This window comes from Mirounga angustirostris, unplaced genomic scaffold, assembly GCF_029215605.1.
Source record: "Mirounga angustirostris isolate CCGP_5_RB_7025 unplaced genomic scaffold, mMirAng1.0.hap1 SCAF_9, whole genome shotgun sequence".
NCBI lineage: Eukaryota > Metazoa > Chordata > Mammalia > Carnivora > Phocidae > Mirounga > Mirounga angustirostris.
In genome coordinates, this window is record NW_026991717.1 from 29,603,756 (window position 1) to 29,620,309 (window position 16,554).

Below are 16,554 nucleotides of genomic sequence, written 5' to 3' on the forward strand. Positions count from 1 at the left end.
TTATTTGAATTGTTTTTTGTTTTGTAATTCTTAGGGTTGATCCTGATAGTCCTTTGCACAGTGATCTTCAGATCTTAAAAGAAAAAGAAGGCATAGAATATATTTTGCTTAACTTCTCTTTTAAGGTAAGAAAATGTTAAGGGGACTCCGTATGCTTCTAATGGGAATGTATATTTTTATAATTGCTTTGGAGAACAGTTTGGTATTACTTGTTAAAGTAGAAGGTATTTCCTGTGGTTCAGGAATTCTCCTCATAGTATATACCCCACAGGAAATTAGTACTTAGGTACACCAGGAGACCTATACAAGACTGTTCAGAGCTGTGTTGTTTTTAATAACGCCAAACAGGAAATAACCCAAGTGTCCAAGTAGAATGGAGAATTGTGTTATTCATATAAAAAGGAAAATGTACAAAATGTGGGTGAATCTTAAACACAGTGTTGAGCAAAAGAAACCAGACCCCAAAACATGTTTTGTACAATTTCATTTATATAGAGCTCAAAAATAGGTAAAACTAAATTATATTGTTTAGAGTGTGCATCCGCATCTCATTGGAGGCAGGATCCCCACCAGTGAGGTGAAAACTCCTTCAAGTGAAAAAAAAAATCTTAAGATATTATAATGGTCTGTGACCCTTTAAGGGACCACATTTTATAAACAACACAGTGTATCTGTTTTGGGGGATAGATTAAAAAAATTTTTTTCTAAAATATTTCTAAAAAGCTTTCTTAGTGGAGCAAAAATGAAAAGGCTGAGAAACACAGATTTATGGATTCAGACTTGGGTAATTACTTTCAAGGAAAGCAAAGATGTGGTTACCATACAGTTGAGGATAGGGAGTACATCTAGGTGAGAGGGAGGGAGTTGTGAGCTGTGAAAGGGACATCTGGGGATTTCTTGGAAGCTGGCTCTGATTCTTGACCAGGGTGCTGGTTACATGGAGGCATGTTTTGTAATAGATAATGGTGTGCCTTTATATTTTATGTACTTTCCTGAATTTATAGGTTATATTTAATAGTTTTTTTAATGTTAAGAATAAAGGTTGAAAAATAGCAATGGAATTTAGATAAAATGTAATGATTTAATACGGAATATGGATAAATGTAGTCCTTTTAAATCTTCTGTTTCAGAAAAAACTAGGAAGTGGTTCTAAGGAGTTATATTTGAATTAGATGGAGCTTCTTTTTGCTATGTTTATGTAACAATTGTCTTACAGATAGGTATATTTTTTCCTTTTCAGTTAGGTAGACTTCAGTGCATTAGGGACTATGGAAGGCTTTTTTTTTTTTTTTTAAGATTTTTAAATTAATTCATTTGAGACAGATAGAGAGAGAGAGAGAGAGCATGAGCAGGGAGAGAGGCAGAGGGAGAGGGAGAAGCAGGCTCCCCACTGAGCCAGGAGCCTGATGTGGAGCTCGATCCCAGGACCCTGGGATCATGACCTTGAGCCGAAGGAAGACGCTTAACCATCTGAGCCACCCAGGCGCCCCTATGGAAGGCTTGAGGACATGGAGGCATCTAAAATATAATCCCTGTTCTTCAAGAGCCTGCAGTCTTTCTAGGGGAGAAATCTGTGATGAAAGCTATATTGCTTCAGAGACCATGATGAAGAGTCTGGGATCGTAACCTTTATACAGTAAAGAGCCAGGAGAGGTTTTTAGGTAGGGGCATGATTGATCTTTTGGGCTTTTTATTATCTTTTTTTAAAACAATTATGTCTTCAGTATCAGAATAGGGTTTGGATAAGATAGAGTAGATTTCTGAGAGACTATTGGGGGCTTTGATTTTAATCTGAGCAAGGAGTAATGACAGATGATGGTGGTAGGAATAGGTGAGAGTAGACGGATATGGGGGGTTTTGAAGGAAGAAAGCAAAGACATGAAAGAATACTTTATACTTACAAAAAGACTATAATTTTCTGAAAGCTTTTTACTTAGCTTTTGTGTGTGTATATTTTTGTTCGGAGATATATCCTTATTTATGATTGAACTTTCCTCAGATAACCCAAATGTCAAATGTCTGTATTTGCCATCAATTTTGTTATTATAGAAACTTTTGTGGTTGTCAGTTGTGTTGTCTTCCTAGAGAGTGAGTTTGATATGTATTTACTGAAGTTGCTAATGTGATTGCATTTTCACTGATTCATATGGTGAAAAAATAAACCAGGATAGTAGGCTTTTTTTTTTTTTGATATACAGAATGTTTTAACCTGAACAATCTAAACAGTTTTATTAAATCATATGCCCATGTATCCAATACCAAGCTTAAGATATAGAACCTTACACCTGAAACTGTTGTAAACTGTGTCAATTATACTCAAAAAATTAGGGTCTATTTCTTTTTTTTAAATCAGGACCTTTGAAAGCCCCCTGTGTGTCCCTTTCCTCGCACTTTCTTCTGAAGAGTTATTTTTAAGGGAGTATGAAATCTTGACCAGGAAACTGAAAGACCTGTGGCTGCACTTAATGTTTTCATGATATTTTTCTACTCTAGGTAGAACTTCAGGGAGGGGATGATCTGGGAGGTAAATGGCTGAAATTCTGTTGCATTTGTCCTTCTGGACCATAACTCCTGATACCAAAAAAGAAGGGCTGGTGCTAGGGCTGGAGTAATTCTTAAGAGGGCTGGGAAGGATGTGATTGCTCTGAACTAAGTGACCTTGGCAAACGGAACTACCAAGTTATTAAGTATCAGGATTCACAGAATTGGAGGATAGCAGGTATGACTCAGAAAGAATGATTTACGGGAAGGAGCATGAACAGTATTTATGGCCTCAGATGTCCATGGTGACAACTTGAAAGTCATGACTAATAAGAAAATGGAACTTGAGATATAATATAACACAAGGTTGGGGATAGGGGCAGGAGGGAATGAAGACCTGTCAGATTCATCAGCAGCTTGGCAGTTGTGTTATGCTATGCTCTTAAGGAAGTGGTGGTCTAGTTTTTCAAGCCGTATCTGAATTACTGAGCTGAATTCTGAGGTAGTACTTTAGGAAGGGTTTATTTAGATAAATTTGGGTTCATTTAAAAAGTAGTGGCAAGGATTTGAAAGAGATTTCCATGTCCTAAGATAGCTGGTTAAATTGTAGATTTGGAGAGAAGAACATAGGGGTTCATGAGAGCTTGTTCTCAACTATTTAAAGGGCTGTGTGTGTGGAGGCTTTCATTTTTGTTTTTGATTAACACAAAGCATGACATTAAAACTAGTAAGTCAAACTTTAAAGAGGTGATTTTCAACTCAGTATAAGGAAGTGATAAGATAACTATGTAGAGCCATTCAGTGAGTTTTTCAAGAATAGAATGTTCTTCATCATTAAAATTATCTTGAGAGACCAAGATGTTGAATTGAAAACTTCATGATATCCTTATAAACCTTGAGAGTCTCAGTTTCTGAGTTAGTATACCAAGATAACTCAAATGTCTATTTTAATAGTCATCCTCATCCTCCCCAGTATAACCCTTTAAGGAACTCTTATTTCTATAAAATATTGATTATGAGTTCCATGGTGCAGTTTATGGAATAGAGTCCTCGGTTTTGATGTGGAGGAGTTACTGTGAAGAATTACTTAAAATGAAGGTAAATCTCCCTGTCATATAATCAATTAAAAAAGGTTTATCATTCGGGATCACATATTTAAAGATCTAAAGAGTAGGAGATTAAATGAAGTTGTACTTTACTAAGCTTTGCATCTATGCCCTTCATTATATCTGTTAAATAGCTCACCTTTTATCTACAATTTATTTGGAAGTAGATTATAATAATTGTCATTAAGTTGGCATCTTGTGTGGGTAGTAGGTTCTCCCTTGCAGTAGAAATCTAAGATTATCTATTTTAACCACCGGAAGTGTGCTTTTTATATCTTCCTCTCCTATTAGGATTGACTTTTCATAGTTTGTATGTTCCTTAGAATCTTATTTGAGGATGGGTGGAAGTAGGGAGTTTAAGTTACTGGAATTACATACACTGCTTATTCTTCCAGTTAAAAACTATATTTTTGTGTTTGTTGGAAATAAGTGGATGAGACAAGTTATTTGTTGAGCTCCTTTACCCTCAGATTGGTTTAAGAGACAATTAGTTGTTTGTTTCCTTTTATTTGACCATAGAAATTGAAGATAATTTCTCTTAGACTTCCCGTCATGTCTTTATTAGAGGCGATATGCTTTTTCCTTACCCCACTGCTGTAGGAAAATGAGGGGCAGCCTTCTGGGCTTTCTGACCACCAAGAGACTGACCTAATGCTCTTAGCAACCTTGGCTACCATTGTTGCTTTAGTTCATAAAGAGAAAAAGCTCTTGTTCTTCTGAAAATCTGTTTCCAGGACTGAGAATTTGAAAAAGAGAATTGTATTTGGTAGCCTGAGAATTAGCTGAGGTTTCTTTTCTCTTCTCTTCATATATTTTTATCAAGTCTGATGATCTTTGTTTTTTAATTAGAGCAGTTAGTCTTACTTGCATTTAATATTACTGACATTTGGGTTTCAGTCTCCCTTCTCCTAAGTGCCTTTTATTTGTCCTTGTTATTCCATGTTCCTTTTTCTCATTTTTTGGATTTTTTTTTAATTGCTCCAGTTTCTCACCTCTTTTAGCTTAGTACTTACGTGTTCTCTTACTCTTCTTTACTGCCTAACAGTTACAATGTATGTCCTTGTCAAAGTCTAACATAAATTTAATTTATAATTTACCTTTTCCTCATCAATGCAAAGACTTAGAACGTGGATTCCCTGCCAAATATGTGCTTTCATGCATTTTCTGTACTTACCTAGAAGCTATACATCATTGTTCTATAATTTAGTCAGTATTCATTCATAACTGCATATTTGCTCTTTTCATGGTCTTTATTCTCTGTATTTCCATCTAGGATCCTGTTTCTCCTGCCTGAAGAATATCCTTTATTTCCTTTAGCTTGGGTCTCCTGACAAGAAAATAACCTTATTGTGAATTTATTTTTTGGAAAGTATTTGTATTGGGTATAGATTTTTAGATTAGAAATTTCTTTCAGCAACTCAAAAACTTATTCCCTCATTGGGGCTTCCATTGTTTCTGTTGAAATACTCATAGTGCTTAAATCTTGTGAAGTCTTTCAATTTTGGAAAATTCTCAGTCTCTCCAAATAATGCTTCGGTCCCATTCTCTCATGTCCTTCTAGGACTCTACATATGATAAACCTTTCCAATACATTCCCCTGTGTGTTGTTATTTTCTGCATTTTTCTACCTTTTTCTCTCTCTCGGCTTCATTCTGGATGTGTTTTTTGGCCTGTTTTCCTGTATACTGAATTTCTCTTCCACTAAGTCTCTACTTGTGTTTAAATTCATCTGTTAAGTTATTGATTTCAGTTCTTTCTAAGTTTCAGAATTTCTGTATGATTCATTTTTATAATTTTAGTCCTTTGCCAGGGTTTTCAATCTTTTCTTTCCTTGTACATATTCAGCATGGTTATTTTAAAAGCTATGTCTGATAATTCTATTTAATCTTGATCTCTTACGGTTTTTGTGTCATTTGCTTCTCATTTCCTGGACCTGTTTAAGTCTTGTGTAACTGTTTTTAGTAATAGACATTACAAATGAAAAACTAGCTTATTTTGGAAGCCTTGGATGTTATTCTTCTCCAGAGAGGGTTTACATTTGCCCCTGTCTGGCTTGGGCATTAGCAGCCCAGGATCACTGAATCCATCAGGGATTTAGGTGATGTAAAACTGGACTTCATTCGGGGTGCCTGGGTGGCTTGGTCGTTAAGCGTCTGCCTTCCGCTCAGGTCATGATCCCAGGGTCCTGAGATCGAGCCCCACGTCGGGCTCCCTGCTCAGCCGGAAGCCTACTTCTCCCTCTCTCACTCCCCCTGCTTGTGTTCCCTCTCTCGCTGTCTCGCTCTCTGTCAAATAAATAAATAAAATCTTTAAAAAAACCAAAAAACCAAAAAACTGGACTTCATTCCTTGTCAGGGCAATTTGTCATTTGTCCTTCAGGGTCCCAACCTGAAGTGTGGGAGACTTGTCAAGGCCTCTCCTTGGTGGACCCAGCACCAATTTTTACCTCCTCGGCCCTGTGAGTGTGAGTCTGAGTTCTGCTGCGCTTCTTGACTTCTTATCTTCCTCTTCTGTAATTGAAAGAAAACCCAAGGTGGGAGGTGGGGGTGGGGGGGCACAGAGGGAGGAAAGGCCCTGCTCTCCCAGGTTCCCTTTTTTTCCTGATCTTAGCTCTGTAATTGTTAAATTTTATCCACCTCTTCTAGTTCTCAACCAGAGGATTGATGTAAGTTACCTAGTCTATCATTATTGGAATGGTTCCTTTATATAGCTTTACTGAAAGTGGAACCCCTTCATATTTTTCATAACTTTACCAAAACACTGTTCTGTTTGGCCGGCTGTGATCTTCTTTTTTTTTTTTTTTGCTGTGGTTTTTACTTCATTTTATTTTTGGTACTGTTTCTACTTTCATGACCCTCATTACCGGATAATAAATGCACACATTCTTTATTCGAAATAATACTGTATTAAGGATTTTCTTAAAATTAATTAAACTTGGGGCACCTGGGTGGCTCGGTCATTAAGCATCTGCCTTCGGCTCAGGTCATGATCCCAGGGTCCTGGGATCGAGCCCCGCATCGGGCTCCCTGCTCCGCAGGAGGCCTGTTTCTCCCTCTCCCACTCCCCCTGCTTGTGTTCCCTCTCTCGCTGTGTCTGTCTCTGTCAAATAAAATCTTTAAAAAAAAAAATTAAACTTGCCCATTTGCATTTTAGGATAACTTTCCATTTGATCCTCCGTTTGTTCGAGTGGTGTTACCTGTTCTCTCAGGAGGGTAAGTTTAAGTAACTATTTTCTTTGATAGTATGCATAAGAATCATTTGGAGGGCTAGTTAAGTGCTAGGAGGCCTAGAATGCTCAGCTTTACCCCAGGGTTACTGATTCACTAGGTCTGGGATATAGGGAACAGCTGAGAATTTGCATTTCTACATTTCTAAGATGGTGTCAGGTGAAGCTGATGTTGCTTGTCTGGGAACCATCGTTTGAGAACCGTTGGTTATAAACCATTATGTTGTTTATAAGTAAGAGTTTTTAATGTCCCCTATTTGTATACATTTCACTGTAAAAAACCAAATGTTTTTCAGATATAAATTGTGATGATTGATGGTTTAGAGAAAGTTAAGATTCGAGAATGATTCTCACAAGACTGTGATCTCTGGAATAATCACAGAAAATCTCATGGGCCTATGGACCTGGCCATCTAATTCCTTCTAAAGGTGGTGGTTTCAGTTTGGGAGAATCAAATTGTCATGCGTTTTTATTGAAGCTTATATTGCTTTTTGTGATTAGAAGTCATATAAAGGATGGTGAAAAGATCAGAATTGGTACCTGGGTTAGTTATGAAATGTTCTATAAATCCTTAAATTAGGAGTAATTAGTCAGTTGACTAATTCAGCCTTGTGAGGTAATCCCCCATATTATGGTGATTAATATCTAAAAATCACTAGTCCTTATTTTGATCATTGCTATTGTTGATATAATTTCATTTAGATAAAAAATATGGATGGCTATAAATGATTAAGGAAAAGATTTTGAAAAATTTTGTTCAGGATAAGTGTATAAAAATGTTCTTATCAGATCATTTTGAAATTAATCCAACCTTGAGTGGCATAGATTTTTCACATTTTGTTGTGAGAAATCCTAAGAATTTAAGAATTTATGATCTTAAGTAGTTTACCACCTAGTTGTGGAGACAAACAGATGAAGTTGAATAATGCCATTTTCAGTTTAAAAATCTGTTGCGTAGTTTCTCTTCATTGCTTCTTTTTGCTACAATGGTGGTATTATCCCATTATACAAATGAATGATTTGAATAATAAGTCAGCTTGTTACTTATCCAAATAAACCTTGTAATAAAATGTTTTTTTTCCATTATACCAAAAACCAACAATCTAAAAGGAGATTAAAAATTAAATAAAATTTTTTTAAATTAAAAAAAATAAAAGGAGGTTAAAAGTATTAAGTACTTCATTGATTGGCAAATGTGAAGTGTGGACTTGAGTTCTTTGAGGTTAAAGGAAAAGGGAGTTGCTTCCAGTAGTAGTGATTTGGGAAGACTGGCAAGTAGGTGGGATCTCAAGGGGCATTGAAGTATGAGTGAGTTTGGCCTCCTGGTGGAGGTTGAAGGAAAATTATCTACATAGGTGAAAAGTAAATATAATCACATATCTAGGGAAGAGAGCATCATGTATTCATAGCATACTAGACGAGTTTGAGTTACAACGCAAGGTGGGTAGAATTCATGTAGAAGAATTTTATGAAATTGTGCTGACAAAATATCTTATTATGGTGACAGGGTTTTTTGGTTTTTGTTTTCATTTTCTTTTTGCTGGTAAGCAAACTATTACCCTTGGATATTGAATTTCTCTCTCATTAGCTGGTTCAGGAACAGGAAAATACAGGAAAGAGAATGTTTTAGAAAGAAATATGGTAATAGTGGAAGAAGACAGATTGTGTTCACAAAGCCTAGAAGAATGCAAGACTTGTTAAGAGCTGATGGCCCTGCCTCAGTGGCTCATTCAGTTGAGCGTTGGACTCTTGAATTCAGCTCAGGTCATGATCTCAGGGTCATAAGATCAAAGCCCTGCAGTGGGCTCTGTCTGCACTCAGTGCAGGGTCTGCTTCTCCTCTCCCTCTCCCTGTGCCCCTCCCCCTGCTCATACAGGCTTTCTCTCTCTCTCTCAAATAAATAAATCTTTAGGGCGCCTGGGTGGCTCAGTCGTTAAGCGTCTGCCTTCGGCTCAGGTCATGATTCCAGGGTCCTGGGACTGAGCCCCACATCGGGCTCCCTGCTCCGCGGGAAGCCTGCTTCTCCCTCTCCCATTCCCCCTGCTTGTGTTCCCTCTCTCGCTGTGTCTCTCTCTGTCAAATAAATAAAATAAAATCTTTAAAAAATAAAAAATAAAAATAAATAAATAAATCTTTAAAAAAAAGAGTTGATGGCCCTGTCTTAGAGTGAAGTGAGGACAACCTAAATTGGTACAGCGGGAATGAAAAGATGAATGGAAGTTGAACACTAATGTGAAGCAGAATCACAGTGACTTGGTCTTCATAGTCAACTGTTAAATGATGGAGAGGATTTATTGGCTGACTTGGGAAGAACTAAAAAATGTTCTTAGCACTGATAAAACACAGAGTTTTGCAATCTCAGACTCAGGCTAGAGCTTAAGCACTGAGTGACTCTGATCAGATTATTAAGCAGTTTTTGTCCCATATATTTATATCCTCCATCTTCTAGCTATTATTCCTCTGTTCCTTATCAAAACCAAACTTTTTCGGGTGCCTGGGTGGCTCAGATGGTTAAGCGTCTGCCTTCGGCTCAGGTCATGGTCCCGGGGTCCTGGGATCGAGTCCCACATTGGGCTCCCTGCTCCTTGGGAGCCTGCTTCTCCCTCTGCCTCTGCGTCTCTCTCTCTCTCTGACTTTCATGAATAAATAAATAAAACATTTAAAAAAAAAACAAAAAACCAAACTTTTTCTTTTTAAATAACAGCTTCATTGCGATACAATTCATATACGCTAAAACTCACCCTTTGAAAGTATACAGTTCAGTGGATTTTTCATATATTCAGAGTTGTATAACCGCTGTCTAATTTCAGAACATTTTCCTCATTCCCCAAAAGAAACCCTGTACCCATTAGCAATCATTCCTCATTCCCCCTCCAACTCCCCACCCCACTGGCAACCACTAATCTCCTTTCTGTCTCTAAAGATTTTCCTGTTTTTGCACATTTCATGTAAGTGGAACCATACAAAATGTGGCCTTCTATGGCTGGCTTCTTTCGCTTAGCAAAATGTTTTGAAAGTTCATCTGTATTGTAACATATATTAATACTTAATTCCATTTCCATTGTATGGCTATACATTTTATTTATCCATGGACATTTGTTGTTTCTGCCTTTGACTATCATGAATAATGCTGCTATGAACATTCACATACATGTTTTTATCTGCATATATATTTTCATTTCTCTTTCATATATACCCGTGTGGAGTTACTAGGTCCTCTGGTAACTGTTAAACTTTTTAATGAAATCCCTCTTTGCCAAAATGGCTGCACCATTTATACTCCCATGGCAATGTTTATATAATCACACTCTTCACTTCCTGTTCACTCTTCAGCCACTGTCGTCTGGCATTAGTGGTTAATATTCCTCCCAAACCACTGGTGCCAAAAGGAACTTCCATATTGGTAAATCCAAGCGTCCCTTTTCAGGCTTTATTGTATTTGATTATCTGATTTCTCAGCAACATCGAGACATTTTTCTCCTGGCTGCTGGATGCCTTCTCTCAGTCTCTTTAGCTGGCAACTCCTTGTTCACCTAACTTCTACATGTTGGAGTTCTTCAGAATTGGTACTGGGTCCTTTCCCTTTTCTCTTTCCTTCCATTCCTGTGGCTTTTTTTTTTTTATTGAAATTTTTGAGAAAATTGTATGTTCACATGCAGCTATAAGAAATAATAAAGATTCCTTATACACTTTGCCAGTGTGATGTTTCACAAAACTATATGTAATATCACAATGAGAGAGTGATACAATCCATAGAACCTAGATTTTCCTATAGTTTTTCTTATACCTCATTTGTGTGTATGTATGTATTAAGTTCTGCATAACTTGATCACCTGTATAGGTTTGTGTATCCGCCACCACAGTGTAGATATTAAAGTTCCAAATAGGCAAGAATCCTTCTTGTCTTTTCAAACCACGCCCATCTCCCTCTTATACAACCAATTCCCCTAACTCCTGGAAACCACTAATCTGTCCTGCATTTTTAATATTTTGTCATTTCAAAAAGCATAGTTACGTAAATGGAATCACACATTTTGGGATTGTAACTCCTAAGAATTAGATTTTTTACTCATCCCGAATCCCTGGAGATTCATCTACGTGTATGACTAGTACAGTTTAATCAGCCACTTCTTGAAGGACTTGCAGCCTGATTCTAGTGTTTGGTTATTGCAAATAAAGCTACTATGAGTGATTGTAACACATTTCTGTATGAATGTGTTTTGCTTTCTCTGGGATAGATGTCCAGGAGAACAATGGCTGGGTGATATAGTTACTGTAGCATATTGAATTTCTAAATAAGTTGTTAAACTCTTTTCCATAGTGGCTTTACCATTTTACATTCCTACCAGGAATGTGTAAGTGATCTAGTTTCTCCACATACAGCATTTGGTTTTGCCACTGTTTTTATTTTAGCGATTCTGCTAGGTAGTGATACCTCATTGTGCTTTTTTTTTTTTATATCTTTATTAGGATATCTAGAATCAACTTTTGCTTTTTATTGACATGTAATGTATTACTTGTTTCAGGGGTACAGGTCTGTGACTCATCAGTCTTACACAACACAGCACTCACCACAACACATACCCTCCCCAGTGTCCATCACTCAGCCACCCATCCCCCCACCCCCTTCCCTCCGGCAACCCTCAGCTTGTTTCCCGAGATTAAGAGTTTCTTATGGTTTGTCTCCCTGTCTGGTTTCTTCTTGTTTCATTTTTTGCTCTCTTCCCCTATGATTTTCTCTCTGCCTTGTTTCTCCATTCCACATATCAATGAGATCATATGATAATTTTTTTTCTCTGATTGACTTAGCACTTAGCATAATACCATCTAGTTCCATCCATGTCATTGCAAAGCGCAAGATTTCATTTTTTGATGGTTGTATAATATTTCAGTGTGTATATTTACATATACATACATATACATATATACCACATCTTTATCCATTCATCTGTCGACGGACATCTGGATCTGGGCTGTTTCCATAGTTTGGCTATTGTGGACATTGTTGCTATAAACATTGGGGTGCACGTGCCCGGTCAGATTACTACATTTGTATCTTTGGGGTAGATACCCAGTACGGTTGCTGGGTCGGAGGGTAGCTCTATTTTCAACTTTTTGAGGAACCTCCATACTGTTTTCCAGAGTTGCTGCACCACCTTGCATTCCCACCAACAGTGTAGGAGGGTTCCCCTTTCTCCACATCCTTGCCAACATCTGTCGTTTCCTGACTTGTTAATTTTGGCTATTCTGACTGGTGTGAGGTGGTATCTCGTTGTGGTTTTGATTTGTATTTCCCTGATGCTGAGTGATGTTGAGCACTTTTTCATGTGTCTGTTGGCTATATGGATGTTTTCTTTTCAAAAATGTCTGTTCATGTCTTCTGCCCATTTCTTGATTGGATTATCTGTGTCTTGGTGTTGAGTTTGATAATTCTTTATAGATTTTGGATTCTAGGCCTTTATCTGCAATGTCATTTGCAAATATCTTCTCCCATTCTTTCAGTTGTCTTTTGGTTTTGTTGACTGTTTCCTTTGCTGTGCAAAAGCTTTTTATCTTGATGAAGTCCCAATAGTTCATTTCTGGCCGTGCTTCCCTTCCCTTTGGAGATGTGTCTAGGAAGAAGTTCCTGTGGCTGAGGTCAAAGAGGTTGCTGCCTGTGTTCTCCTCTAGGATTTTGATGGATTCCTATCTCACATTTAGATCTTTCATCCATTTTTAGTCTATTTTTGTGTGTGGTGTAAGAAAACGGTCTAGTTGCATTCTTCTGCATGTGGCTGTCCAGTTTTCCCAACACCATTTGTTGAAGAGACTGTCTTTTTTCCACTGGATATTCTTTCCTGCTTTGTTGAAGATTAGTTGACCATAGAGTTGAGGGTCCATTTCTGGGCTCTCTATTCTCTTCCGTTGATCTATGTGTCTGTTTTTGTGCCAGTACCGTACTGCCTTGATGATGACAACTTTGTAATAGAGCTTGAAGTACAGAATTGTGGTGCCACCGGCTTTGCTTTTCTTTTTCAACATTCCTCTGGCTATTCGGGGTCTTTTCTGGTTCCAAACAAATTTTAAGATTATTTGTTCCATTTCTGTGAAAAAAGTTGATGGTGTTTTGAAAGGGATTGCATTGAATGTGCAGTGCTCTAGGTAGCATAGACATTTTCACAATATTTGTTCTTCCAGTCCATGAGCATGGAACATTTTTCCATTTCTTTGTGTCTTCCTCAATTTCTTTCATGAGTGTTCTATAGTTTTCTGAGTACAGAATCTTTGCCTCTTTAGTTAAATTTTTTCCTAGGTATCTTGTGGTTTTGGGTGCAATTGTAAATGGGATTGACTCCTTAATTTCTCTTTCTTCTGTCTTGTTGTTGGTGTATAGACCTGCAACTGATTTCTGGCATTGATTTTTATATCCTTCCACTTTGCTGAATTCCTGTATGAGTTCTAGCAGTTTTGGGGTGGAGTCTTTGGGTTTTCCACATAACATATCATATCATCTGCAAAGGGTGAGAGTTTGCTTCTTTGCCAATTCGGATGCCTTTGATTTCTTTTTGTTGTCTGACTGCTGAGGCTAGTACTTCTAGTCCTATGTTGAACAGCAGTGGTGATAGAGGACATCCCTGCCGTGTTCCTGACCTTAGGGGAAAAGCTCTGTTTTTTTCCCCATTGGGAATGATATTCACTGTGGGTTTTTCATAGGTGGCTTTGATAGTATTTAGGTATGTACCCTCTATCCCTACACTTTGAAGAGTTTTAATCAAGAAAGGATGCTGTACTTTGTCAAATGCTTTTTCTGCGTCTATTGAGAGGATCATACGGTTCTTGTCCTTTCTTTTATTAATGTAGTGTATCACATTGATTTGCGGATGTTGAACGACCCTTGCAGCCCAGGAATAAATCCCACTTGGTCGTGGGGAATAATCCTCTTAATGTACTGTTGGATCATATTGGCTAGTATTTTGATGAGAATTTTGGCATCCATGATCATCAGGATATTGGTATGTAATTCTCCCTTTTGGTGGGGTCTTTGGTTGGGGGATCAAGGTAATGCTGGCCTCATAAAATGAGTTTGGAAACTTTCCTTCCATTTCTATTTTTTTGAACAATTTCAGAAGAATAGGTATTTTCTTCTTTAAATGTTTGGTAGAATTCCCCTGGGAAGCCATCTGGCCCTGGCTTTTGTTTGTTGGGAGATTTTTGATGACTGCTTCAATTTCCTTAGTGGTTATAGGTCTGTTCAGGTTTTCTATTTCTTCCTGGTTCAGTTTTGGTAGTTGATGCATCTCTAGGAATGCATCCATTTCTTCCAGATGATCTAATTTGCTGGCATAGAGTTGCTCATAATATGTTCTTATAATTGTTTGTATTTCTTTGGTGTTGGTTGTGATCACTCCTCTGTCATTCATAATTTTATTTATTTGGGTCCTTTCTCTTTTCTTTTTGATAAGTCTGGCCAGGGGTTTATCAATCTTGTTAATTCTTTCAAAGAACCAGCTCCTAGTTTTGTTGATGTGTTCCACTGTTCTTTTGGTTTCTATTTCATTGATTTCTGCTCTGATCTTTATGATTTCTCTTCTCCTGCTGGGTTTAGGCTTTATTTGCTGTTCTTTCTCCAGCTCCTTTAGGTGTAGGGTTAGGTTGTGTACTTGAGACCTTTCTTGTTTCTTGAGAAAGGCTTGTATTGCTATCTACTTTCCTCTTAGGACTGCCTTTGCTGCATCCCAAAGATTTTGAACAGTTGTGTTTTCATTTCCATTGGTTTCCATGAATTTTTTAAATTCTTCTTTAATTTCCTGGTTGACCCATTCATTCTTCAGTAGTATGCTCTTTAGCCTCCATGTATTTGAGTTCTTTCTGACTTTCCTCTTGTGATTGAGTTCTAGTTTCAAAGCATTGTGGTCTGAAAATAGGCAGGGAATGATCCCAGTCTTTTGGTACCGGTTGAGACCTGATTTATGACCTAGGATGTGATCGATTCTGGAGAATGTTCCATGGGCACTAGAGAAGAATGGGTATTCTGTTGCTTTGGGATGGAATGTTCTGAATATGTCTGTGAGGTCCATTTGGTCCAATGTGTCATTTAAAGTCTTTATTTCCTTCTTGTTCTTTTGCTTAGATGATCTGTCCATTTCAGTGAGGGGGTTGTTAAAGTCCCCCACTATTATTGTATTGTTGTCGATAGGTTTCTTTGCTTTTGTTATTAATTGCCTTATATAAGTGCCTGCTCCCATGTTAGGGGCATAGATGTTTACAATTGTTAGATGTTCTTGTTGGATAGACCCTTTAAGTAGGATATAGTGTCCTTGCTCATCTCTTATTACAGTCTTTGGTTTAAAATCTAATTTGTCTGACATAAGAATTGCCACCCTAGCTTTCTTTTGGTGTCCATTAGCATGGTGAATGGTTTGCCACCCCCTCGCTTTCAATCTGGGGGTGTCTTTGGGTCTGAAATGTGTCTCTTGCAGACAGCATATCGATGGGTCTTGTTTTTTTATCCAATCTGATAGCTTGTGTCTTTTGATTGGGGCATTTAGCCCATTTACATTCAGGGTAGCTATTGAGAGAGATGAATTTAGTGCCGTTCTATTGCCTGTAAGGTGACTGTTACTGTATATTGTCTGTGTTCCTTTCTGGTCTGTGTTGCTTTTAGGCTCGTTCTTTGCTTAGAGGACCCCTTTCAATATTTCTTGTAGGGCTGGTTTTGTGTTTGTAAATTCCTTTAGTTTTTGTTTGTCCTGGAAGCTTTTTATCTCTCCTTCTATTTTCTTTTTTTTTAATATATATTTTTTTAAGATTTTATTTATTTTTTTGAGACAGAGAGAATGAGAGAGAGCACATGAGAGGGGGGAGGGTCAGAGGGAGAAGCAGGCTCCCTGCCAGGCAGGTAGCCTGGTGCGGAACTCTATCCAGGGACTCCAGGATCATACCCTGAGCCGAATGCAGTCGCTTAACCAACTGAGCCACCCAGGCGTCCTCTCCTTCTATTTTCAATGACAGCCTAGCTGGATAAAGTATTCTTGGCTGCATATTTTGCTCGTTTAGTGCTCTGAATATATCCTGCCAGTCCTTTCTGGCGTGCCAGGCCTCTGTGGATAGGTGTGCTGCCAATCTAATGTTTCTACCATTGTAGGTTACAGATCTCTTCTCTCGAGCTGCTTTCAGGATTTTCTCTTTGTCTATGAGACTCGTAAGTTTTACTATTAGATGTCGGGGTGTTGACCTGTTTTTATTGATTTTGAGAGGGGTTCTCTGTGCTTCCGGGATTTTGATGCCTGTTTCCTTCTCCAAATTAGGGAAGTTGTCTGTTATAATTTGCTCCAGTATACCTTTTGCCCCTCTCTCTCTTTCTTCTTCTTCTGGGATCCCAATTATTCTAATGTTGTTTCATCTTATGGTATCGCTTATCTCTCGAATTCTGCCCTCGTGATCCAGTAGTTGTTTATCTCTCTTTTTCTCAGCTTCTTTATTTTCCATCATTTCATCTTCTATATCACTGATTCTCTCTTCTGCCTCATTTATCCTAGCAGTTAGCGCCCCCATTTTTTGTTGCACTTCATTAATAGCCTTTTTGATTTTGACTTGGTTAGATTTTAGTTCTTTTATTTCTCCAGAAAGGGTTTCTTTAATAACTTCCATATTTTTTTCAAGCCCAGCTACTATCTTTAAAATCATGATTCTGAACTCGGGCGCCTGGGTGGCTCAGTTGGTTAAGCGACTGCCTTCGGCTCAGGTCATGATCCTGGAGTC

At 37.9% G+C, this 16,554-nt stretch overlaps 1 protein-coding gene across 6 annotated transcripts in view; it reads left to right on the top strand.

The window, feature by feature from the left end:
- The window catches only part of UBE2Q2 (ubiquitin conjugating enzyme E2 Q2), a 65,405-nt gene that overhangs the window by 31,217 nt on the left and 17,634 nt on the right, over positions 1–16,554 (top strand). For 2 of the 6 annotated variants that reach the window (XM_045899601.3, XM_045899600.3), the window contains 2 exons: positions 35–125; positions 6,741–6,799. In XM_045899601.3, the coding sequence (XP_045755557.1) occupies positions 35–125; positions 6,741–6,799 (150 nt within the window). Of the gene's footprint in view, positions 1–34; positions 126–5,966; positions 6,052–6,740; positions 6,800–13,653; positions 13,806–16,554 lie in introns of all 6 variants that reach the window. The other 4 variants (XR_010404928.1, XR_010404927.1, XR_010404929.1 and 1 more) reach the window with 4 other exon arrangements.